The 26,832-nt window shown below is 46.6% G+C and overlaps 1 protein-coding gene across 2 annotated transcripts in view; it reads right to left on the bottom strand.

Moving 5' to 3' along the window:
• The window catches only part of Prkce (protein kinase C epsilon), a 525,963-nt gene that overhangs the window by 196,410 nt on the left and 302,721 nt on the right, over window positions 1-26,832 (bottom strand). For both annotated transcript variants that reach the window (XM_041630988.1, XM_041630989.1), the window contains exons 3-5: window positions 5,593-5,752; window positions 3,783-3,817; window positions 2,448-2,533 (exon numbers count right to left, since the gene is read on the bottom strand). In XM_041630988.1, the coding sequence (XP_041486922.1) occupies window positions 2,448-2,533; window positions 3,783-3,817; window positions 5,593-5,752 (281 nt within the window). The remainder of the gene's footprint in view (window positions 1-2,447; window positions 2,534-3,782; window positions 3,818-5,592; window positions 5,753-26,832) is intronic.

Genomic DNA, 26,832 nt, shown 5'->3' with positions numbered 1-26,832 from the left:
TAAGGGGTATGCAGACTGTCAGACATGAGACACACGACTGGCCGAGTGCTCATGGTGGCAAAGAGAATGTCCAAGAAGCCCATCATCAGAGCTGATTAGTTTTCCTTTGAGATGGAGTCTTTCTATGTGGCCCAAGCTGGCTTCACACTTGCTATTAAGGTAGGCGCCCTTTTTAGTAGACGTTTCCCAAATGCTGGGAAAGCAGCGTTTGGGGCTGCAAGTGTCTGTGGTGTGTGCAGATGCAGTGCATTCATTACACTGCAAACAGTGACTCAGAGGAACGGACTCAAAGACTAGACACCCAACGGAGAGGTACTCAGTTGCCAATGCGATGGGGAGAACCGGATGGGCAATCCACTCTACCATACTAAGTTGCCCCACTCGAGATCCTGGCCATTTGTCTCCGGGGATGCAGGCCACATTTAGGGGCATGTATCACTGGGGATATGACTGCTAAATCTGCCAGCAAAGACAGAAGGAAACATCAGGGGCCAGATTAAGTGGGAACTGTGTGTTTCCGATCTCATCTTGCTACTGTACAAATCTCAGAGTCTTTTGGGACAGTTCCCTTTCAGGAAGTGAGGAAAAGCTTCAGAAACCTGAGGTTCCCAGGTGATCATACCTGTGAGAACCACGAAGTCTGGGCATATGAGCTCTTTGCTTCTACTGGACTGGGCACAATGCCTGCCACAAAGGAAGTGCCCAGTAAATAGTCAACGGAATGTTCATAGGAAGGAAGTGGAGCAGTAAATGCCCTATCTCCCTCCCCATCATCTTGTAAAAGTAAGGCAGTAACAATGTCCTGTAGGTTATCGTCCTAGGTCAGCAGTCAGGAGAGCGAGCTGCCAGGTGGTATGTTATTTTTCCTTCCTTGGGACAGGGTCACATGTCTCTCAGGCTGACCTTGAACTCGCTATGAAACCAAGAATAGCCCTGAACTTTGTCCTCTTGCCTCCATCTTCCTAGTGCTGGGATTAGAGGTGTGTACCACCACGCTTGGTTTCTAGTACTGGTGATTGAACCTAGGGCCTTCTGCATGCTAGACAAACTCTCTACCAACTTAGTTGTAGTCCAGGCACTGGTTTTCACATTCAACCAGGACAACAGAAGCCCTTGTAAACAGCTGTGGAGATTGAGCCTCAGTTTACCCTCAGGGCACAGGTGGCTTGACCTCAGCCTCACGCCTGGCTGCTTTCAGAGACAAGCACAAAGCAAGAGGAGACCCAAAGATGAGAAATGTCTCAGATGCGAAGCTCCATATTTGCCTGACCACTTTCAGGAAGTGGACAGAAGGACGGTGTAGGTCACTTCTGGGAACTCAGGTTCTAAGCTTCCTTCACTTTAACCCCAGTGGCCAGTACTCCCAGGGTTCCTGGGCCTGGATCCAGTACCATGATTGTGCAGTAGTCTTTACAGCTGGAACTGAGAGCTTCCCTCTGAAATTCAGCCCAGGCACCGTCACCTCCTTCTCACATCCCGCCTGCCAGCTCCCCTCAGCAGGGTCTTCTGGCCTACCAGTGGTACCACTATCTTGATTCTTAGAGGAAACCAGGCTCCCTTGTGGAATTTCACATCTCAGTAGTGCTGGGATTTCCCTTAAAGCCAGTCTGACACCGACTTCTAAGCTTGAGAGACAGGGAGCCAAGGCTCAAACTCTAATACAGGACACGGCTCTTTCTCATTGTAGCTATGTGTCCTGGGCAAATTTTGTGGGCACTCTGCTGTTCCTTGTCTCTCTGTGCTAAGACGAAGACAGTAATATCTAGCTCTCCTTAAAGTTACAATGGGGTGAAATAACATGTTGAAGTGCTTCTGAGTCAGGCTGGGTATGTACTCAGTGACGTCATCTAGTCTCTCTAAGCCCTCCTCGGGCTGCTCACGCCTCTCTGTTTCTGACTATCTCACTAGGGGATAGCTCCTGCTGTGTGCTGATCCGATTTGCTTATCACCTGCACGTGGACACATCACTGTGCCATTTCAGGGTTCCAGTGGGGCAATGAAACAAGACTCCACATCTCAAAGCCAGACATCGTGGCACACACCTTTAACCCCGGCACTCTGGAGGCAGAGGCAGGTCAATTTCTGTGAGTTAGAGACCAGGCTAGTCTATATAGTGAGTTCCCAGACAGCCGGAGCTACACAGTAAGACCCTGTCTTGAAAATACATTAATAAATAAATGGATAAATAAATCTATGGATCTCCACATTTCACTCACGGTCTGCAGCTCTGGGCTCCTAGTTCACTCTGGTAAAACTAACTTAGAGCTGTGTTCATTCAAGAGGCAGTGCTTCAAGCCAGCAGGCGGTGGTCACCTTTCATTCCTGCCCCATACAAGGAAGACAACGGCAAGATCTCAGAGTGCTGAGGTTCCCTTGCAAAGCAGGGGCAGAGAAGGGAGAGGCTGGTACAGAAGAAAGCACAGAATTCCAGTGTTGTAAATATTTACCTCGTCAGGGGTTTCCTGTTTCTTTAGGCCAGCACACTTGGTAATAATGAGCTCATGACATCGCTTGTGGACGACACAAGTGCAAACTGCAGATGAGAAAAACATAAAAAGCCCTGAGTGAGGAAGTGAGATTCCAACCCGAGATTTAATCAGGTCTCGGCGGAGACATGACCAGAGCTGGGCCCCTTCAGACAATGTCCTAATCTAATCCCCTTGTTAAGCCTTTAATGCAGTGTTTCAAACACTCTGCACCAGGACTCTGGGGCTTCTTAAACATCCCGCAGAAGGAGGAAAGCGACGGTTGTCAGGCGATGGTTGACAGGCGCTGCTCAGCTTCCCTGCTGCCATCCGCCGAGGTCAGCGACCACCCAGCTCTCCACGGAGCCCTCTCTATTAAAGGTTCTGTACTGCTCCTCATTTTCCACTCAGGACCATGTCACAAGGACTTTTCATTTGGGGTCAGGACTGGAACATATAACACAGGAGTCCTTGGGCTTAAAAAAAAAATCTGCTTTCTGATCACCATGTACAAAACTTAAAAATTTCCATTGACTTTAGTAAGTCTACAAAATGTGACCTGTAACTCTAGCTACAAGGTCACGGGGCAGTGTTAAAAGGAGGTAATAGGTCATAAGTAGTTAAGGAGGTGACTGCACACATACTGTCCCAAACCACAGCAACCATTAACAAAACCACCCCCAAGTTCTGTCTGAAGTTAGACTCTCAAGGGAGACAGCATGGCCTCCCAGTTCTCCCTAGAGGGAAGTCTCGAATAGACCACATCTTATTTCCACCCACCAGACCAACTTGACCTTGCATCTGTAGTCAATTAACTAGAGAAATGGAATCATCAACACCTCGAGTGGGCTCTAAGTGCTTAAAAATGATTCCATAGCAGAGATCACACAAAGAGAATCATCAAGAATCATACAGGGTTACTAACAAGCCAGTGAGAGAGTGCCTTCCAAGAGCCGGAGGAGGGCGAACAGGGAGAACACACAGACCCGAGGAAGACAGAAGACTCCTCTAACTGAAATGTTACATCTACCAGAAAAAAAAAAAACAAACACTATTGCCTTCTGCTACTGCAGCCAAAATGCTAGGCAAAGGGCACTTGCTAGGGTGGTACAGACAGGAGGTACTTCTGTGGCATGTGTCATACAGGTATGTAGGAGTGATGGCCAGGTAGTAACGAAGTTGAGGGGTCACACTTCTTAGAGAGAGAGGACAACGGAATTGTACACAGGCTCTACACATAACCCAACCTTCTAGAAGGGGTTATCATCTTAACCTAACCACAGGTCCCAAAAGCCAAGTTCATAAAACGCCTCTTACCTTGACATTGGTACCCCTGTTTTCCTATGACACCCCTGAAAGGAAGAAGATGGAATTTTACTAGGTCAAAAAATAAACACACAAAGCCACCCAGTTCTGGTCACCATCCATGCTGTAGTGAGTACCGTGGTGTCTGCTGAGCAGTGTGACTTCACTACCACTTGGAGAGTTAGACATGCCTTCCAGGAGGCCACAGGGACAGCCTCACTTGTGGAGCAGGTACAAGGCCTACTATATCAGGATTTGGTTTCTTGTATAAACACTCACACCGGTGGGGGTAGCAGTATTCTAGAAATCCACAAGGGATCCTGCTTGCTCTGGACAGAAGTCAGTCAATTAAAACATCCCCTCCTCGTGGATATAAAGGACATTCCTCAACTTCTAGCACCAGGGCACACCCCCAGAAGGCTCTGTGATGGTGGATAAGGCTTGCCATTGACTGGCATATATCCTGGGCACCCCAAAGCTTGTCAAGAAATATGGGCAGTCTACAGTTAGGACTGAGGACTCAGTGGTTCAATTAGTCATTGGAGGTTCCTTCCACAGCCACAGCAGGGTTTTGTGAAGGCTAGTTAGCTTGGAAACAGTCAAACCCATGTCCCTGTCCTCAGTGTACCTGAAAATTCACGCCTGCTGCTGAAGATACCTCTGCTTGACTATACAAACACATCCCAGAGTGCCCTACAGTCCTCAGCCAAGAAGAAGGAGCCACAGGTCATTGGGCCATTCTCCGGAACTAGAAATTGGGGTGTTCCCCACAAGCCCAGAGGAAGATTCAGCCAGTGAGACCGTCCACTCATCTCATAACCCACACAGGAATGGCAGGCCTGGGACACGGAGTCAGGGCTGCTGGCAAGATGCACTGTGGAGAGCGCTGCTTCCGCTTCAGCTGAGGCTGTCTAAGCTGCATCACTTCAAGTGGCCAAGCCAACCTCAGTGACTTCTAGAACCCAATGGTCCCGTAGAAGCCCAATTCAGATGTTCACCAGGAAACTTGGCCTCATTGGCTCTCCTCACTGGATTCCAGTACGCTGATTTCTGCTCCAGCTTCAAAGAGCTCGGAGAATATGCTGAAATGTCTGCTTCTTTTTACTTTTTTAAAATATGCACAGTAAAATACACTTTTGTAAAAAAATATCAGCATCTCATTCCTGCGTGACATTTAAATCTCACACCCTCGTGCCAGCTGTTTTATTAAGGAAAAACCTGTACTGTCACCATCAGATTCTCCAGGGCTGATCTCAGCTTCGCGCTCTCTGATGAGACTCGGGGAGAGCAAAAGGCTTTCCTTATTGAGGTCTGTCTTTTAAACTTTAAAATCAGAGCTCCAAACAAAGACAACACAATTACTATAGAAAGAGCTCTGAATGTTAACACACAGCACACCTGGACTTCTACTAGAGAAACCACTCCTTTGTTCCAAATGAAAACACAATGCTTCTGTCCGCAAGAACGTTGCTTCGTTCATTATTTGCTTTCATGGGAAAGTCAGTCTCTCTCTCTCTCTCTCTCTCTCTCTCTGTCTCTCTCTCTCTCTGTCTCTCTCTCTCTGTCTCTCTCTCTCTCTCTCTCTCTCCACACTGTGTAGCTCTCAATGACCTGAAACAGCTATGTAGACCAGGCTGGCCTCGAACTCACTGCTTCCCAAGTGATGGGATCACAGCCATGCACCACCATGCCCAGGAGAAAACCTCTCTCATTTACAACATCACTATTGATTGAGGTTCATCTTCTCCTACCCCACACCTGATCCCTGCCTTCTCACTACGGAGAAGCTAGAACCCGGGGTTGTCGGGAGAAAGGAACTTACCAGATGAAATCTCTGCAGTGGGAGCAGTAGGTGGGCTGCCGAAGGTAGGTGGCCATGAACTTGTGGCCATTGACCTGGTGGACCCTGCGCCTGACAGCCCCTTGCCGCTTCCTCGGCCGCATGCGCTCCCTGAACACTCGTTCTTCATTGTCTTTAGGGGCTGCAGAAAGACACAAGCAGAAAGGAGACCACGTGGGTTAGTGCACCTTAACACTGGCCTTCGGGCAGGGGTCGGCTGGGTGGGAGGCAGCCTTTCTGCTGCCAGAGGGGCTGAGGGTTCCGAGGGGGCTCAGTGCTCAGCTGGTAGGAGTGCGCATCCAAGGGGATGAAGCCTGAATTTGTGTACATCATCTCATGTCTGCCTGCATCCTCAGAGTCGACCCCATTCCAGACTCTTCTCCCAGCCATCCCATTTCTTCATGCCCCCTTGGCCCAACCTACACATTTTGAGAGTCACGCGGATCAGAGTGTCTAATGTTCAACCTTAGCAAACTTTTAGGTGGTGTGAGCTTAGAAAGACAGAATCAGATCCAGAGGCTGGAGAAATGACTTAGTGGGTAAGAGTAATGGCTGCTCTTCCAGAGGACTCAGGTTCAATTCCCAGAAGCCACGCAGTGGCTCACAACTGTCTACAACTCAGGTTCCAGGGAATCTGACACCCTCACACCAATGCACATAAAATAAAATAATAAAGTAGTTTAAAAAAAGAGTCCAATCTCTTGCCACGAGTCTCTGCAGGCACCTCTCAATAAATGGGGTCACACTGTTGAGCACACGGCATGGCTGCAAAGCTGGTGCTAGGAATCCCTATTGACTTGCTGCCCGGCTCTGAGTCATAGCTATCTAATAAATCTAACGTCTCCCTTCTCCCTCATCTTCAGAATAGAACAATCGATCCTTTTCAAAGGTCAGAAGGAATGAGGGAGGGAGGGAGGGGGAAAGAAGGGAGAGAGGGAGGGAGGGAGCACACCACCATGGAAGCAGAGTGCTCCTCTGAAGCTCAGAGCACTGAGAGAAGAGCATCGAATTGGGTCCCTGAAGGCAGAGGAGAGAAGGTGGTCCCGGGGAACAAATGCCCAGGTGTGTGTGAGTGAGTCACAGCACCCAGGTGGCCTGGTCGTCACTCACTGGGAGCCTGCCCTGAGCTCTGAGGCTGCAGAGCTAACACAGCTCCAGATGATGAAGACAGGTTCTGCCTGTTGTACCCCCTGGTCTTCAGCTTCCTTGGGATTCGTTGCTAACTGGTGACTATTGCTTCCAAATGTTCCCAGTGACATCAGCTCCTCCTGATGAAATGAGCCTGTCATTTCCTACCCTGCCACATGCAGGGCGCTTAGCCCGCTGACCAGGTCTCACAGGAACACCCCTGGTGATTTAACGCAGAGATCTCTTGGTGCGTACATATGTGCATGTATGAGTGTGCATACACACGTGTGTGTGCACAGTCACAGTATACACAGGAGATCAGAGGACGACTATCAGGAGTTGGTTCCCTCCTCCTACCACGCGAGTCCTGGGGACAGATTGCATGGCATCAGACTTGGCACCAGGCTCCTTTGTGCACTGGGGCATCTCACTAGCCCCGAGCATGCCCTAGTTTTCATAAGAAGAAAGTAAATAACTAAAAATCCAATCTATGTGGCAGGAATATTTGTCACAAACCGGATCAACAGAACCTAACCCCAACCCTGGCATTATGGGATGGAGATTCTTTTTGACAAAACAAAACCCACCGACGACAGAGCGCAGCCCTTTACTTCTTCCCTAAGCCTCACCGCAGAACCCGCTAAGGCAGTAAACCAGCTCCTAGAGCATCGAAGACACAATCGTATTTGCAAGTGTGCCAGTTGTTTGCATCCTGAAAGACTCAGTTTTCAGCTAAAGATGAGAAGTTCCCTTTTCTCCAAGGAAGTCTGCCTGAACTCTCGCAGAGTCTCCCTGCGGGCCTCCCCTCTCAGCTTTCTGCAGAGAAGACCGGTAGTTTATTCAAATGTCCAGAACTGTGTTCACTCTGATTTAGAGGGGAAATGTGGCAACCAACGAGGACAGCTGCGTTTATTTTCAGATACCCCTGGCAGGGGCCATGGATACTGACGGGACATTATAAAGTCATGCAGGTAAGTGGAAGGAAGGCGTCTGTGCAGGTCAAGCTGCAACCAGGGGTCACTCGTGCACACTGGGGCCTGTCTGAACAGCACTTCCTTCAATATTTTTATTACTTCATCTCCTGCACACATCTGCCTGCCTTTTAAGTTGGATTTTATGCCAGTGTATGGGGAGACAGCAGGCCGTGGAGGCTCAGGTCTAAATTCCCACCACCCAGGAGTCGGTGGCAAGAGGATGGCTGTAAGTTCAAGGCCAGCCTGGGCTACAGAATGGGACCCTGTTCAACTTGGAGTTTCTGTAGTCATCAGGAAACTAGAAAGATGTCATTGCAAATGGGAATGTCTTCCGGGAAGAGGGAGGTAGATCACGGGCTGCACTAAAGTGGAGGGGCAAGCTAGGTGGAAAAGCTTCAGTTGAGAGTAAAGTGTGAGGATGGGGGCAAGGGATGAGGGTCCAAGGGTTAATCAGAAAGAAGGATGTATGAAAAAGCCATGTGAAACCTACTATTTTATAGATCAATTAAAAAATATACACTAGGGGTGGGAGAGGACAGTATGCATAACTGGACAATGCTACTCCGAAAACTATGGGTTATTAAACACAATTTCCAGTATTGGAGAGTTAATGAGTTGTTGGTCAGGGAAACCAGAGGCTCTGCTTTCTCTCTTGGCTGCTCACCAGCACGAGTTGATAGGACTCTTACTGGAGACATTGTGTACCTGTAAGACATCCAGCTAGAACTGAGCTAGAGGCTTCCTCTAGACCTGAGCTGATAGCTCACTATTGTGTTGTCTGAAGCAGTAAGGAAATCCCCTAAAACCTTTAAAAAAAAAAGAGCTGCTGGATGACCCAGTACCCCCAGCCTTGGCTACACCCCAGAGAACGGAAATCAGAAGTTTGAAGCTATGTTTGCTCTCACAGTTTTAATGTAAGCATTGTCTGCATTAGCAAAGACAGAGACGCAACTAAATGTCCACTGATGATTGGGCAGCTGTGGAGAAATGTGGTCAACGCATAAAGGTGGGTCTACAGGATCACACAGAGAAGGAAACCCTGCCATTTGGGATAAAAGGCATGAAAGACACCATGCTAAGCAAAACAAGCCAGTCACAGAACACAGACTCCATAACACCACATACGCAGGGACTCATCAACAGTCAAACTTAGAGAAGCAGAGAGTAGAAATGGTGGTTTCTAGGGCATGGAAGGAAGCAGAATCAGGGTGGTGTTAACGGTACCAAGGTTCAAAGCAAGTAAGACCTAGATGTCTGTCTACAGCATGCTCCTCTTGCTCACAATATTGTATTATACACTGAAACATTTGCCAAGAGTGTGGCTCCTATATTAAAGGCTATCACAAAAGTAAATAAAAAATAAATTTTAGCTTCCATGGCAGGGGCAATGCATAGCGTATCACTTTCCTCTGAGATGAAACCTTCCAACTGGAAGGGAAGCCCATTAAGATTCAGGATGGTTAGCCAGGTGTATTTGCCCATTCATTTGGGAGGCTGAGGCAGGTGGACCTTTATCAAGGCCAGCCTGGTCTACATAGCTACACAGTGAACTTCTGACAAGACAAGGCTACACAGTGAACACACGCACACGCGCGCGCGCACACACACACACACACACACACACACACACACACACACACACACACGATACAGGATGTTCTAAGCAGAGGTAAAATGTTCCATCCTGCAGGGAAGCTTGCTAAACTAGGGAGCAAACAATTCAAAAGATTCAGAAAGTCCCTGAAACTGAGCAGAAACATTATGACCTTCTTTTGCAAGCAAATAGAAGCTGTAAAGACCGCTAAAAGACATCAGATGAGACCAGCTGTCTGGAAGAATGTTCAGACCAACTGAGCTGCCTGAAAAAGGCACTCCCCAATTTCTCAGGCTGCCTTTAAGTAAGGTGAGTTCCAGGGTTCCAACTTTCATGAGCCATGACCCATGTTGGGGTGGACTTTGGTGATATAACTGCTTCTAAGTGATTTCTGCTTGTAAGGCCTTACCACATTCGGTTAAGCACTCCTTACTTTGGTCTGTGTTCTGTTCTTTATCTGTGGTGAATAGATGTTTGTTTATGCTTCTTCTCTAGGGAAAGTGTCATACAACAGATGTGTGTGTGTGTGTGTGTGTGTGTGTACACATCACGTGTGACAGATATGTAAGTGAGGGATACACATCCATTTGGATATGATATATTAATATTATACCTTATAGTATATATAATTAATATAATGATATATTATGATATACAGTACACATAATCCGATGATCCATTTGGAAATGTAAACAAAGTGACACCATGCCTAAATACGTCAGACTTTATTTCCCAAGAAAAAAGACATTTTACTTTTTTGTTATTGTTGCTGGTTTTTAAGATAGTGAGACAGTGTCTTCAACACATCACAGGAAGCTGCACCCATGAAATCCTAACAACATGGTCATATAAACAAGACCTGCACAGCAACAACAGCAGTTGACATCTCAGGATGGATGAGGAAAATCTTACAAGGCCTCACTCCTAGACGGAGAGCTGCAGGCAATCATGGATGGCTGCTATGTGGAGAATCATCTGCCCAGGGACAAGCTCCCTGACAGGTTGTCGAATCCCAAGTGGTCAGCTCTAAACACACACACACACACACACACACACACACACACACTCATATCACATATACCACACACACATCCATACCACACACGCCAAACACACACCACACACACAACATATGTACACACACAACACACTACATACATACACTATATACACATGTACACACACCACATATACATACATATACACACACTTAACACACACCACACCCACATTTATACCACATAACACACACTAACACATACTCATACCACAAATTCACACAAAACACTCATACACTCACACATACTGTGTGGGATTAATAATTAAAGAATATATCATGGATTTGACAGGGAACAGAGAGGAAACATGAGAGGAGTTGGAGTGGAGAGAAGGGGGTGGAAATGATGCAAACACAGAACTCATATATGAAATTCTCAAAAGTGTAAATGTAAAATATTTGCAGGAGAAATATAAAATACACACTCTTACTAGGAATTTTTTAAATGCAAAACAGAACGTTATTACTATGCAATGGACATACAATTTCATACCTAATAAAGCAACAACTTTGTTTTAAAATGGTATTTGTTACTATGAGGATACTAATTTATTCATTTACTCCTAGAGGAAATGGCAGAGGACATACATTTTCAGAAAGCGATATTAGAATGCATAGCAAACACAAACATATCAGCAATGAAATCTGACCTGGCAATTCCTTAGGAAGCAGGGCTAAGTAAACGACTAGATACAAACAAAAGCTATTTAAGCATGAACTACCGATCCCCACCGCACGGCTACAGGAGCCAACAAAGAAAAATAACTTGTCCAAGACTCAGACAATGGTCTAAACATGCGTTACATCCAGAGCAATTCAAAACCACGTGCACCAATGTCTTTGCCTCCCAGAAATCTCAAGGTCCAAATCAGGAGCAGAAGGAGAGGGAGCACGAGCAAGGAACTCAGGACCACGAGGGGTGCACCCACACACTGAGACAATGGGGATGTTCTATCGGGAACTCACCAAGGCCAGCTGGCCTGGGTCTGAAAAAGCATGGGATAAATCCGGACTCGCTGAACATAGTGGACAATGAGGACCACTGAGAACTCAAGAACAATGGCAGTGGGTTTTTGATCCTACTGCACGTACTGGCTTTGTGGGAGCCTAGGCAGTTTGGATGCTCACCTTACTAGTCCCAGATAGAGGTGGGCGGTCCTTGGGCTTCCCACAGGGCAGGGAATCCTGATTGCTCTTCGGGCTGATGAGGGAGGGGGACTTGATTGGGGGAGGGGGAGGGAAATGGGAGGCAGTGGCGGGGAGGAGGCAGAAATCCTTAATAAATAAGTAAATTAAAAAAAAAAACATGTGCAAACACCAATACAGCGTGAGAAACGAACAAAGCATGATGCACTCTCTATACCATGACCCTGTATCGACCAACAGGCTGGGGGGTACCAGTAAAGAATCACACCATGCCAGAATAACTGGATAATAGTCTAAAAAAATTGTTCTCCAGGACTCTTTTCAAAGTTTTTTCTCTGCCTAGATCACCAAGTAACGCAATGGCTCTCTAGCGGTTGGCTGTCTCCCTGGCATGAGCAGAAGAAATGGGCCTTGGAGAGCAGGAGACAGAACAAATTTCTCCATCCTTTGCTCTATGAATTGCTTACTAATTCATAGGTAGGGTCTTGCTGTGTAGTTCACGGCAGTTCTGGAATTTGCTCTGTAGCTCAGGTGGCCTTGAATGCACAACCAATCCTTTATTTCCAGAGTAGATCACAGGTGTGCACTACTTTGGCCACAAGGGGGCAAAGTCAAACAGGAAGTCGGCACCTCTCTATTACCTGCTCAGTTCCATTCCTGTTCAGTGACAAGCCAGAGTCACGGTGGAATTTCTGGTATCCAGGAAAAGTCATTATGCTTAGGAGAGACACACAGAACAAAAACATCCCCAGGCCCCTAGCCTGGGAACTTGACAAGTAATCCCAGGTATCCCTTAACACCTCTAGCTCTCTGAAGGATGCTCGCTGCTGCCTCTGGATACACCGTACCATACTTAGCTGGTGTGACTGTCCCTTTGACTACAGGACCCAGGCAGTTCTCAGATGTCTCATTTTATGACTCTATATGTCACTCAGCAGAAAGGGTCTCCAAAAGTGAGGGAAAGGCTAGCATTTAATATGTTTGTTTTGTGAAACTCTGGAAAGTAGAGAACCCGACTGGTAGGACAGAACAAGAACCCACAAAAAGACACAAGCTAAACATGTCGGCATCTGTGATAACCCCAAACCTCCATGCATTCCAGGCATGTGGTCTACATCCTCCAATTACCCCATAAATTTCAAACTCCTGGAATTTTACACAGTAAATATCAAGCACCCCCAACATGGAGAACCATCTATAAACGGCTGCAAGCAGGTGATACCAAGAACACCGTCTGGCTACTACTTTGTGCAAACAAATCTACCCGGTCCCCTTTCCTCGGTGGGAGGGATGATCTTTCCTTCCAGACTTAGAGTACTCGGAGACTCCCGAAGAGGCAGGCGTGCCGCCAAGCACTCTGCTCTTCTTGCTGGCAGGCAGGTCGCTGAAGGAGTCACGCCTGCATCGTCCTCTCGCTAACCAGCCACATCTCTTTCCACACACAAGAAGACAGAACTGAATATTACCTCTCTGGCGAGGCCATGGGCATCCTCAACACTGGTCCTCTAGAGATGTCTTTTACTTTAAGAACACCCAACAGGAAATTCACAGGCTATGGATTCTAGGGTACTTCCAGGCTGTGTGAAGGAGAGACTGCCAAATTCAAGGGATCACAGGCATGGTGGTCAGTCAGGGGCACTGCTGTTATTGCTCAGTATGGGATTATCCCTAAGGCACCAGGAGCTGTTCTTCAAGCAGGTCTCTTCCTGAGTTCTTGCCATTGGCTCCCCCCCACCTTTTTTTTGCAGGCATCAGGGGCATAGGCTAGATTTTTGTCTTTGTTGCAAACTTGACATTTCTATACAAGTCATTACTTTCTTTAGGTTTCTGGTTTTTGTTTTTGTTTCTTTGTTTTTAATCTAACAAGAGAGGGAAGACACCATGGCCAGCTCAGACAGTGGATTGGAAGGAGCAGGGCTGTGACGCTTATCTTACCACCCAACAGGAGTATCTGAGTCTCTAGATGTATCTTTGAGGGTCTCTCCAGTGAGGTCTAACTGAAGGGGGATGACCCACCCCCAATCTAGATAATACCATCCCTTAGGTTGGGGTTCATGTGAGTTGAGCATAGGCATTCATCTGATTCTTGACTGTGGATACAACGGAACCAGTTCATGCTTCCAACTGCCATGCCCTCCCACCGCAATGAGCTGCTTCCCTTTAAAATTTGGGCCAAACAAAACTTAAGTTGTCCCTGCCAGGTGTAAGTCACAGGAATGAGGACCAAGAACGTCAGATCCCTGGGAGTTCAGTTCAGTTTACCTTCAGTAGCTCCCTGGCTTGGAGTATATGGACTCGTTAAGCTAAAGCAAAACAAAACTCCAGTGTCACTCAGCTGAAAAAAAAAAGCCAAACGAAACGAAGTCCTGCAGCATGAAAGCAGTGGTACTTCTTATTGTCCCTGAGAAAAATGGGTGACGCTGTTTACATGTGAACAAATGCTTCATGACAGCGAGTTTTAAATATTAAGTAAATATTTATGTGGTGCCAAAGAATATTCCCTACATATTGTACTCACACAATACATTTTTTTTTTTTAAACCCCTTCATGTTCAAAACAGGAAAGAGGAAGCAGGAGCTGATTTCTTGGGAGAGATAGCTCTGTGTGTATCTTCCCAGAGTCAAAGCTTCATCATCAGAAGGTCTGGAAGCCGCAGCTAGGGAGGGGCTACCCGGTTCTCGGGGTGTGTCTTCTCATCAGGACAGCACTGGTCTCGCATTCACTACAAACCCTTTCCTTCTTCCTTTCGGAAAGACGTTTGCTGTGTTCACAGCAGAACTTAAATTCTCTCCAGTCATGGAAACAAAACTGCAGCTGGTATATACTCTCCACGGGGGTAAAACCCAATGTATGAAGACATTGAAGGCTGACAGAGCAGAAGGTACAGCCGGGTGTCAACTGAGCAAGCGACTGTGGGACAGTGGGAAATGAGGCAGACACACCCCTGCCCCAGGGCCTATGGTGAACAGTGCCAAGTGCCTGCGGCAGAGAGAAAGATCACTTCAGCAGGAAGTCAGCTTGCCTTCTGGCTGTGTTCCTTCCTTTACCTGCTCAGGTATATGCCCCATCACAGTGGAATTTCTGGTGTCCAAGAAAAGTCATTATCCCCAGGAGGGACAAAAAGAATAAAATCATCGCCAGGCTGCCAGCCCGGGAAATGGACCAAGCTCAACATCTGCCAAGGGAGGGTCCCGGCCCCTGCTGTATCAGCAGAGGTCCAGGATGAGTGGCAGGGAACTTGTCCAATGTTGCACACCTCAGCACTGTGGAGATAATGCACCCAGGGTCGGTTCCTGCCCGTTGTTCATGTTCATTAATGTGGCGTCAAAACCCACCTGAGGGACCCAGTGCCACAAGTCCTAGCTGGGTGTCTACTTGTCCCTAGGGGTTGGTTAGCTGGCAGTTGTGTAAGAGACAGGCTCGGATGTCTCCTTCCTCCTCAACTCACTACCAAGCCTTTCCAGGTCAAGGATACTACAACCCCAAAGGCTTACAAGGTTACCTACTGAGAACCCCACCCCCTTGTTGTTAATGCCTGCCTTTGCAAAAATCCAGCTGCAACCTGCAGAATTCAAAGGTTGAAGTACAGTGAGCTAAATCTCCCTCCCTCTTACATCCAGGCAGCCCCTCCCTGCCTCCCTGTGGATGCTCAGAGCTTTCAAAAATTAAGTACTAGCCCCACTCCCTAAACCACAAGGATTTAACTTGTGGTTTTCCTTGAGTTGCTTCTTTGCTGAGGAAATTTTAAATTCTCACTAATTTTAAAATAATAATAATAATAATAAAACCATAATGGCATAAAGCCCATGAGCTGAGACAGGGGGATCACTGTGAGCTCAAGGCTAGCCTAAGATAAAACAGTGAGGCTGTCTTCTCCAACTCCCATCCCACCCCCAATTTTAAAGAAAAAAAATGGCTTCTTCAAAACTGGTGTAGAGTCAGGGAAGGGTTCCCAGGAAACAGATAGGGTGGGGTTTATTGGCCAATTTAAGAAGGAAGGCTAATCTTAGACACCAGAGATTAAAGGAAGAAAATAAAAAGGTAATAGAAGAATAGTAAGCTAAGGAGTTGGAGGAAGAGAAATAAAGGGTAGGAAGAAGTTAAGGTAATTGTTGAGCCACCGACAAAGGAGTCCATGCCTTCCAGCAGAGCTTCACACAGGGAACACAGCTCAAGACTACACAAAGGCAGCCATGGTGGCATGCCAGACTCGTGGATATCAAAGTAGCCATGAAGAGAGTCTGTTCTCTTCTCTGGGACAGCCAGCCGCCAGTCCTGAGGCTCCCAGGATGGAGTGTCCTCTACAGCTAACGTGTCTTTAGCGAAGCCAGATCAAATCCTATTACTGTCCCATTAGACCTGGGGATGAAAACATCAGGCGCTCATGTGTGCCACACTCTTTGGTTCTTCTGAATCACCTGAGAAAACAAGGTGGGCGCCATTTCACCTTCTCCACGGGGGGAGAGGGGGGCTGCTAAGGTCTCTGGGAAGCAGTCCAGTCAAGGATATGTTAGAAGCAACTTCCTTAGCTCCCTGCTGCCCATCCAGGAGTACAGGGTGACCCTCTTCCTTCTGCACCAAAGGACTTGCTGCATTTAAAAACTCAAAATCCTTTCCCCTTCTCTGTGGCCAAGGAGCACTCTGGTTAATTTCTGCATGAGAGTTACTGAAACTTGACACGTCATTGACCAGAAGATTTAGGGGGATGATGCTCAACCTCATCTTGTCAGTCAGGACACGAAATGGCTCTTTTCACTTTGTAAAGTATCTTATAAAATCAAATAAAGCAATCTTACTTCTGCACATTTATTCAAAGTACATGAAAAGTTACATTCACCCTCAAATCTATAAGCAGATATTTGTAATAGCTCTATCTACAACCACCAAGAAAGGAAAGACCAACTATCCCTCTCGGAAGGACTGACGTCCATCCACGCATTAGAAGGACTTACGTCCATCCACACACTGGAAGGACTGATGTCCATCTGTGCATTGGAAGGACTGACATCCATACACGCACTGGAAGGACTGATGTACATCCATGTATTAGAAAAACTGATGTCCATCCATGCATTGGAAGGACTGACATCCATCCACGCACTGGAAAAACTGATGTCCATCCATGCACTGGAAGGACTGACATCCATCCACGCACTGGAAAAACTGATGTCCATCCATGCACTGGAATGCCTTCCAGCAGCAGAAACAAACTAATAATTAGCAGAAATGAAAATGAGGATGAATCACAAATGCTAATGTGGGGGCTCACAAAGCTACATACAGCTTCTGGGTGCATTGTTATTCTGGAGAAGGCAAAGTAACAGGCACTGGAGAGCCTACCAGGGGCTAGTGGCAGGCAGAGGGTTTGACTAGGAAATGGAAAAGACAAACGGATAAATTGGGAAGGGGTGGTATTCAAAGGATTCCATGTTTTGATTGTGGTAGCTTACAAGACTACACAGGTTTGTCAAAACACAGAACTAATTTGCCAGAAAGGGTGAATTTTACTGTATGCAAATTAAATGGTCCATTTTGAAAGATGGAAGAAAAGAGAAAACAATGAAGGAAGGAGGACCCACTTCCGTTCTCAGTCCTGCCTGTTGGGGGGGGGGACCTTCCTGATGCTGAGCTGCTGGGCGACCATATGAGAGGAACAGCTGAGGCATTTAGACAGACTGCCGCTCAGCAGACTAGACTGTCCTCAGGAGCTGGGTGGAAGTCGCCAGGCCTACTTCCCTCCATAACCGGCTTTTCCTCCTGTGGTTCCCGCTCACTCCTCACTCATGTGAGTCTCCCCAGGATCATCTTGGAAGTCTTGATGCCCCATGCTCCCTCCCAGCCTCTCATCACAGTGTGCCTCCTCCCTTCCTACACAGGGGTCTCGCTCTCCCCCTGTGTGAATTTGTTCTCATCCTTTAACAGATCTCTCTTGCACTGAGAATTTTTCTCATCAGAGCAGACCATAGGGATCCTCTCTTCTTTGAATTTGTGCAGTGCCGGGAGTCTTTACTCTTCAATTTGATAGTCACCCATTAAACATCTAATGAGCTACATCAAATGCTTGCCGTCCTTTGCTCAGAGAGACAGCTAGTTCATCCAGGAAAAAAATTCTTCAGATTTCTTTTGCATCCTTTCCCCGTCCTTACCCTAACGCCCTCATTCACATTGGTGCTTCGACTCATTATTAATTGAATAAAACACCCAAGTATTGACAACAATAGGTAAGGGAACATTGCAATCTGTCTACTTATAGCTCAAAATTACTTGTATTTTTTCTTCCATTCAATGTGATTGAAATGTCTTTTCACAAAATAAAAACCAGCCACAGTTCTAAAGAACATAATAACCCATGAAGGACCCACAATAACACAGTAAGTGCGTACACTTCCTGGCATTCAATTGTTCCCAACTGTAAGAGTTCTTTCATGTTACAGCACATGGCGGGGTTACCACTCCCTGTTATTTTTTAATCCTACTCAAACAAATCCTATGCATTTCTTTTCTCTTCTACAAGTCTTGGCCATGTGTCTCGAGCTAATATTAACCCTTCATGAGTATTTCCTAGTTCCCGTGCACGCTCATGTTTAAAGTAGAGAGCCAAACTAGTCTTCTAATCCCACAGAAGAAGGCTGCAGGAGGGAACATCATCTGGACTAACGTCCCTGTGTGCGGGCTCATGTCACATCTTATTACATGTGCTTTGGATAGCTCCACAATAAAGGCTACATGGACACTCGGCTCAGTATGGACAACGCATTACTTGGTTGCAAGGGAGTTATCTTTTCTTCAGCAATGTCTGATAGCATATACCTGCCAGGCATGCCTTTTGTCTTGGCATTGAGGTTTCAGTGCAGGCAAACCGCCAGTTTCCGTCTGCTTGGTATGAACATCACGGAGGTGTGTCAGGAAATGAGGTGGAGAACTGTTTCTCAGTCCAGAACCACTGGAGACTCACAAACACGCCATGTGCTCCAAACTCTCCCCATGTGGGAGAGGGGCACTGGCAGGGTTGGAGGGGCTGAGATCATTTTATAAATTGCTATTTTCACTCAAGACCAGTTCTCTCTAGTATTAACTATCTGTCTCAGCAGAAAAAGGAAACACAACAGACACCTAAATCTCTCTCTCTCTCTGTCTCTCTGTCTCTCTCTGTCTCTCTCTCTCTCTGTCTCTCTCTCTCTCTCTCTCTCTCTCTCTCTCTCTCTCACACACACACACACACACACACACACCCCACATATACCCCGCTAGGTCTCTGGGTCTGGAGCTTGAGTATTGCAGGCCTCTCGAAACAGATGGACACTCCCCTTCAGCTTTCTGTTCAGCAGGTCTGCTTTAGAGTCGGAGAATCTGTATCCAACAAGATCTTAGGACATGTGGACAGGCCTGGAGCCAAGGACAGTTTAGGGGCCTCTGCCTTGGGTTGTCCATGGTTTCCCAGACCACTGGAATCCCTGGAAATACCTTTGCTAAGAAATGGGAAATCCTCTCAGAGCCCTCCCCCCCCCCCCCCCCCCCAGTCAAGGTAGCTCAGGGCATCTCCAGGGAGAGTTTCCTGAGGATGTCAAGTAAGATGTCTCTAGGTGTCCCAAGGAATTCCCGAGGTCAGCATCTTGCATCTGCTAAGAAGCTGAGCCACCGGGTGAGTAGGTGACAAACAGAACACAGCAAAGTGTGGACCGAAAAGCATGCCCACAAAAGGGAGACGGGTGCCAGTGACTAGAACACCCAGATTCTACACCCGCCCCCGGAGCGCCTGCTGTGTGCCAGGGAGGCAGCCAACCTCTGACTCCCCACTTGGGCTTGCAGATGTCCAGAGGAGAAATACTGTAGGCCGAGGCTTGGCATCTCTGCTTTCACTGGCTACCTGATCTCCTTGCTATCTTAAGCCCTGGGTCCCGTCTGCTTTGCTCTCCACGTAGACAAGTTCATCACTTGAGGAGGGGTCTGTGGACTGCCGACAGAAGGTCACTTCACCCTAAATAATGCCTAACCTGTCTCGTCATCTTCAAAGATCGAAGACATCAAGGTGAGAGGAACTAAGATTCCCAGAACAGGAAGCCTTGTAGCCCCACCGCTTCAAGACGAGACTACCTTCCTCACCTCTACTGAATGGGAAGAATTTCCCCAAGATGGCAACCGAGCCATCTCGTTTGAGCCGCAGCAGTCACCTTGTGGTGGGAACCAGAAGGCCACCTCTCGTGATGGTGACTAGAACTTGGGGAGCCTCACAAAACCAGATGAGAGAAGCATCGAAGAGGCCAGTATGGCCAACCCTGCTTGACTGTGCACACTTCTTTTTACATTTGTGGGGGAGGTCAAAGGACAACCTCAGGCATTGGTCCTGGCCACTACCTTGTTGGAGATGGTCTCCTCGTCACTAAAGCCATCTGTATAGGATTCTCCTGTACAGCTAACTTGGCTGTCTAGAAAAATGGCAAGATAGATTTCTCCATAATCTCCTCTCCCGTCCTGCTGTAGGAGAGCTGGGGCTACAGAATTATCTGCTTTTGTATCTGACTATAACTGGATTCTGGGAGCACACATTCAGACCTTCGCACAGGCATGGACAGTACTTCACACCCGAGTCAATGCCTTCACTCCAATTATGTATACTTCTTGCCCTTCATTTTGTTCCTTCGTTGCTTAAACGAGAAGCTCTTGACTGTACCGCCAAACTTCCCCAATAAGCCTGTACCACATAAATCATCCCTCCTCCCTTCACTAGTTTTATTTCCTTTTTCTTAGAGTAAATGGCTAGAATGGGTTTGTTAGACCTTTCTGAGGTCTAACCTTTCTGCCAATATCATCTTACCAGTAACAATTTGTATCACTCCAACCTTGGACACTGAGGCAAAGCCCTTGTTTGTAACCAGCTTCTTCTTAGGACTCGGTAGTGAGACAATTGGGATCCATTCTCACCATAAAACAGTGAGACTCTGGGAGTCCCCGCCTTGGGCCTATCTTCAGTGTCTTCAGGGGTTTCCATTTTAGTGGTCCTAGGAAAGTCATCTACACAGCATCTTAATGTGTCCCCTGTGCTTTAACTCAAGAACCAAATGGAAATTCACGAGGGGATTTCTGGGCTTCTTGGGCTCAAGGGGAATTGTGCTGTCATTGCTTATATTCCACGCCCTTCACCTAGGATGAGAAAATATTTCATGGAAAGTACATTTATTTCATTTCAAGACTCAAAAGTGATATATGAAAATGGTAGTTGAACATATTTCCTTGAATGTAATAGGCGATGAGATGTAGGAGGGGAGGTGGCAAGCACCCGAGCCCAGGAATTTATTTACCTCTTAGAATCCTTGACCCCACTCTGAGTCTTGCCTACGTCAACTACCAAATGAGGTTCAGTAGATATATAAAAATACTGAGAACTGGTATTCCATGACCCTGATTCTCAACCCTGGCAACAATACTGGAGAATAAAGTTGTGCCTGGGGCTGGCCAGCCAACTGAGTCATGGTTCCTGGAGTGGAGACAGGCACTGGGATTGGGTTTAAACTCCATAGGTGACTCTAATGTATAGTCCTTTGAGGGGGGGCACTCCTGTCAGCAAAGATCAGGAGAGATATTTAGGGATAGAGACACTGATCAAGTTAATACATCCTGATCTAGCGACTGCCTATTACACCACGCAAATGATTTGGTTTAATGTTTCTTCTTTCTCCTCCTCCTCCTCCTTCTCCTCCTCTTCTACTTCCTTGGGGTGGGGGCATGGCTAGTTGGAGATTCTAGGTGTTAACTACAGTGTAGGAGATATGAATGTCCAGCCTTTGACACTGTGGTATGATACTGTCATCTATGAAGTTTACACTCAAGAATCAAACAATGGTTTTAAAATTTGCAAAAAAAAATCTTTTAAGTAAACCCATAATTTTGGGTTTGGTCTCATCTGTAGCTCTTCTGGGGCACATATGGCTGGCAGGCCAGGGTTAAACGCATCTGGTAGATAGATATTCAGGTAGAGGGAGAGGGATAGGAAAAGGGGAGAGGAAAACAGGGAAGAAAGAAAAGCATGTGTTGAGGGGATATTTGGTTTCAGTGACATTCTGAGAGTGTTAATAAAGCTAACCCCTGAAGCAAGGGGCAGAGTCCATGACTAGCTGACTAGAATTAGTCATAGGGATTTTGGAGGGCCCAGACAGAGAGGCACAGGAAGAGATAGGGAGGGCTTGGGGAGAGTCCCAGCCTTTTTGATTTGGTAAGGTGAAGCGGGTCAGCTAGTCGTTTCTCTACTGCTTTCCTGATCTATCATGTTTCTACCCCAGCATCTGACTCCCAAATTTTTATAAATAATAGAACAATATAGGCAAACATTTCAATCATGGTCTATTCAAATTCAATGAAGTGTCTGTACCTGGCCAAGGCACTGGTCACATATGGGTGTGAGTTGTGAGTGGATCATTACTCTTCCCTTGACCTCACCTCCACAATATAAAATGCTATGGGATGGTTCTGTGTTGTCCTGGCTGGTTCTGGGACTGGCCTGGTGTGCCCTGTCCAAATCGCCAGCATGGGGCTGGAGAGATGGCTCAGCACGTTAGAGTGCTTGTCAGGCAAGCGCAAGGACCTATATTCAGCACATAAAAGCAGGACTTAGTGGTGTATACCTGCAATCCCAGAGCCAGGTGATGGAGAGACAAGTGGCCTGGGAGTGTGGGACAGCAAGCCTAGCCAAAGGAGCAAGCTGTGGGTTTGGTGAGAGACCATCTCAGAAATGCAAGCTGTGGGGAAGACGCCCAAGTCAACCTCTGATTTCCACATGCATGTATGCATGCACACCTATAGGCAAGCATGTCTGTGCACACACACAGCAGCAGCAGAATCTTAAATGCTCATCTATATAGGTCTATATAGAATGGTGATAAAGGGGCTTCGGAGCTGAGAAACTCTTAAAAATCTAACTCAAATACTGACATTTGATAGCAGTTGGTTTAGGGTCAGTACAGAGCAGTCCCGGGATCTCACCTCAAACAATGCTCAGTAAAGTCAGAAGAGCAACGGGCTCTGCTCTCCTGTGAGACAAGGGAAAGGACATCTGCCTAGCACATCAAAGACAGTCTCTCGCTGCAACCTATGGTTCTATCCAGCTTTCTGGGTTTCACCCAGGCAGTTTCTGAGCTCCTTGCAAATGGAAAATGGTTGTCTAATAGGATCTTGGTGTTTTGTGGCACAATATCACTCAAGCAAGGCACTTTGCAGGTTTCTTTCCCTGCAAAAGTTGTGTTCCCAGAGAGCTGAGTGTCGATGGGCTTTCCATCAATCAAACCTCCCGTTAAATGTACATTCAGTGCTATAGGAGGGTACCCTGGGGTGTGTGCTTTTGAAGAGTGACTGAACGGTTTGGTAATGCTAATAATTATACCTTAATTCAACTATTTAGTAAACCTAAACTTTAACATGGCAATTTCAGGGTAAAATAGGGGTTCTTTAGGTTGCTTTAATTTGAACTCTTACCAAGGGAGTCTTGGGGCCCCTCATAACACATCTCACAAATAGTTCAAACTCCTCCAGAGTGCTTGTTTCCAACCAAGGAAGCGGGAGCTTTATTAGTTTCAACCTTAGGGGGCTTTCTCATGTGGAGGCAGTAAGAGAAAGAGGGGAAAGGCACGATAATGCTGTGACTTGTGTGTGGAGGTTAAGGGCCAAGGTCAGAAGGGTGAGATCCAACGACCAATGTGAGCTGAGGGCTCAGGACCCTCGCTCTGCACCCACGCCTGAATTCCTTCCTTCCTCTAGCCTTCATTTGGCTTATCTGGTATCGGGGTCCGGTGCTAGCCCAGACCATAAATTATTTCTGTGGACCAGAGGGGAGGCATGGGATCAAAGATATAACTCACCTGGCTTTATTAAAGGATGTTATGCTAAATTTTACATGTGGCCCTTTTAATTGAAGAACTGCAGATCTGGCATGGTAAAACACGAAGGTGACACCAAGGTGACCTTTACTAAGGCAAGATGAAGAAGCCCTTGCCATGAATGATAAAAGGACCCAACCTGTATTAATTTGGGGTCAAGGATGTGTTTGTACTTTTTTTTTTTTTTACAGAAAGAAAAGGAAGCTGGATGAGATGACTGCATATACAGTAAAGGAAGACCCACCTACATCAGGAGTGGCAGACCTGAAGACATCATAGCTGCAAAATGTCCCCATAGAGAAGTTAGAGAAAGGAGTTGGAGAGGAGTCCTTGGTCCAGTCTTCCCCATCCCCACAGAGAGGAGTGCCTGGTCTGTGGGACCTGCTGATGCCATGTTACACTGAGGAACGGATGTTGAGCTGCTTCCAGACACTTGGGGACACATACACAGACCCAGAGGCCCTACTGAGATGACCTAACCGTGATGACTGTAATTTTTTGCAGTCTGAATCCTGTTTGCTTTTTACCTGCCGGTGGGTTAGAGTTAGCTGGCTGCTGCGCCTGCGCCTGACACCTCAACCTCAGCAGCATCCTAGTCGATTTTTGAGCCAAATGCCATATTGCCTTCACCTTTCCTACCCATTTAGCAAGTGATAAAAGCTGTATCTCTGCGACTATCACGCTTGCAGACTCTAAATATTGTTGCCATTGTTTCTGCTCCACTTTAACTTTGTTTAGCTATCAACCTACATAAATGAATACTCTCTCCTTATCCCACATATATAACTTATTATTTACAAATTTTTACTCCTGATTTAAATTTTTCCTACTTCTCTATGCTTCTTTAAATTCTATTTTCTCTATTTTTTAAGCACTCATTACTCACGTATCCCCCGCCCCCGTGGTGCAATTTTCTCTCATGGGTTCCTCACTTTCTCCTCCTTACATTTGGTTACTTCTTCTGTGTTTTTTGGGGGTTTACTGATCAGCCCCACGTTGGGTGCCATTATATCACAGTCTGGGACCAACCCGGACAAAAAATTATTTCTCTGAACCAGAGGGGAGTCATGGGATTAAAGACATAACTCATATGGCTTTATCAGAAGGGAGATTTTCAGAGATCCCTAATGAAATCCTGAGTTCACATCCTAAAAATTTTATTCTCCAAACAACTTTTATAGAAACAGTTTAACCATAAACTGAGGGGGAAATTCACTAGCATTCTGTTTCCTAGGTAACCAGGTGAATGGCTTTAGTTATGTTCTCTCTGTCATGTCTTCCTGTCTTCCTGCTCTGTATGCCAGCACTGTCATGTAGACTGAATTAACATCTCTTTCCTAGGCATCCTCCAAATTACAAAGAAGGAGCAGAACAACATTAGCATATCCTGACCCTTTAGGTTTATCTGGGAAGACTATGTGACCGCCTGTGAGGGAAGCAAACTGGCCTGAGATTCTGGCTGCCCTTATGAAGTAGAAATATGGGCTTTATAATAGATGGCCCTACAATCTGGTGAAAGAAATATCAGAGTAAGTAATTTATAGTCTCTTTTCAGTTCTCATATCTAAAAGTCTAGGATGATTTGGAAAGCCTGGATCATCTGAGGTTGCCAAACGTTAAAATTCTAGGAATTGGTCTGTGAACGCTTTGGTTCAGCTTGGCACAAACTCCAAGAAAACTGAAATTACTGTGTTCAACTGTAGATTGTACACTGCACAGAGGTGGCACCTAACCTCCTACACAGAACTTCACTGTCTAGAATAGGACCCTGACTGTCTTAGTTTCTGTGTGCTCTGCCCTGGTGAGAGAAAGACCTAGAACTGTAGGCACCAAAGCAGAAATCAGTGACCAGCACTTAAATGCGGCTCCATGTAAAGGGTCTTTCCTCTCAACCCAGACAGCCTTGCCACAGGTGTCAAGACCATGGGCATACAACATCACTTAATGCCAGTGAAAAAAATCAAGGCCAGAGTATCAGCCCAAAGATTTACAAGAACAGGGACCTTACCTGTAAACACCACTTTTTTGGACGATATTTTCAGAGCTACTACTGCATAGACAACCTGCCCCTTCAAGGGTATTAGGCTAAAGTGGACTATTGCAGCAGTCCTTAGTCATGGTCACTTATCAGAATCCCCTGGGAAGCTGGAGCAATCAGACACCAGGGCCACATCCGGGTCTCCCTAGGTGAGGCTTAACTGTGCTCTTTCATTCGCCTCCCCAGGAAATCTATTGCAAGTAACATTGTTGCTTTTGAAGGACACAGGTTTGAAGCCACATTCTGAACCCTCAGAAAGTTACATGGGTAATTCATGGCCATAGCAGGGGGATACATAACACAACAGGATACAAAGCGGTTCTACTTGAGGCTGTGTTATGGTGGCTGTACAAGTTACTGCTGTGACCAAATAACATAAAAGGAGTGATTTATGGAGAAGTGTTTGGCTCACAGTTTGAGAGAGTAATTGTCCATCATCAGGGTGGGGACCGTTCACTGAATGGGAATGTATGGCTGGGGCTCCTCACATCTCTGCAGACTAGAAAGCCAAGAGGTCAAGCTAGATTCTAGCCAGGCTACAACCTTCAACGTTTGCCCGTCAGCAACCCACTTCTTCCAGTTAGGCCCGCACCTCCTAATGTTTCTCCAACTTACCAAAATAGCACTAGCCGCTGGATACTAAGTGTTTAAACACATGAACCTGTGCAGAACATTTTCCCATGGAAGCTTCAACAGTAACCAAGAGAAAACGGGCCCAGGCAGAAAACCTCAGCCACCTCCAGCCAACAAACAAAGGTGGAAAACAAAGGTGAAGGCGTGAACCTGGGAGTTCAAATGTCACAGATATTTACTCAGAGTTCTCTTTAGTTCTTGAGGGAGACCAGTCCTCAGGTTTATTCAGTCACACCACCCAGTCCCAAACACATCTTCCCCTGAGCCAAGAGATCCTTGAACAAAACACGGTGGGCAGAGTCGAGACTGCTCTGCATCCCGCATGCCCCTCTCAACTCCCGACCGTTCTCCTTTTCCGTGTGCTGGAACTAGCTTGCTAGACACTTGGCCTGGGGTGTTGTCAAGCAAGGGGTCTAGCAATTCCTGGGGAAACTGGAACAGAGTCAAGAATAAACTCTGGCAATGACCTTGACAGCTGTCTTCTCCTCAGCCAGCCAGAGCGCCTCATGCAAATGTGACATCTTTATCAACGATCCTCAAAATTAGAATGTGAGAAGCAGAAATAAATGCGCTTCCAGCAAGTCCAACTCAACGTCTGCCAGCAATTTCGAGATCAGCTCCTCATACTCAAACAAGAACAGCGAACGCGCTTGCCTGAAGTCCAGACGCTGGCTGGAAGCCACCATGGGACAATAACTAAATGACCTGCCTTTCACTCAATGATCTTCCCTTTTCACTTCTAATTTTAAAATTAATCATTAATTTTTGGTTAATACACTAATTT

The sequence above is a fragment of the Microtus oregoni genome, unplaced genomic scaffold (genome assembly GCF_018167655.1).
Source record: "Microtus oregoni isolate MIOR12 unplaced genomic scaffold, Mior012 000036F_ref0000092, whole genome shotgun sequence".
Taxonomy (NCBI): domain Eukaryota; kingdom Metazoa; phylum Chordata; class Mammalia; order Rodentia; family Cricetidae; genus Microtus; species Microtus oregoni.
Note: the sequence above shows the minus strand (reverse complement) of the source record. Positions and strands in the feature narration are given on the sequence as shown.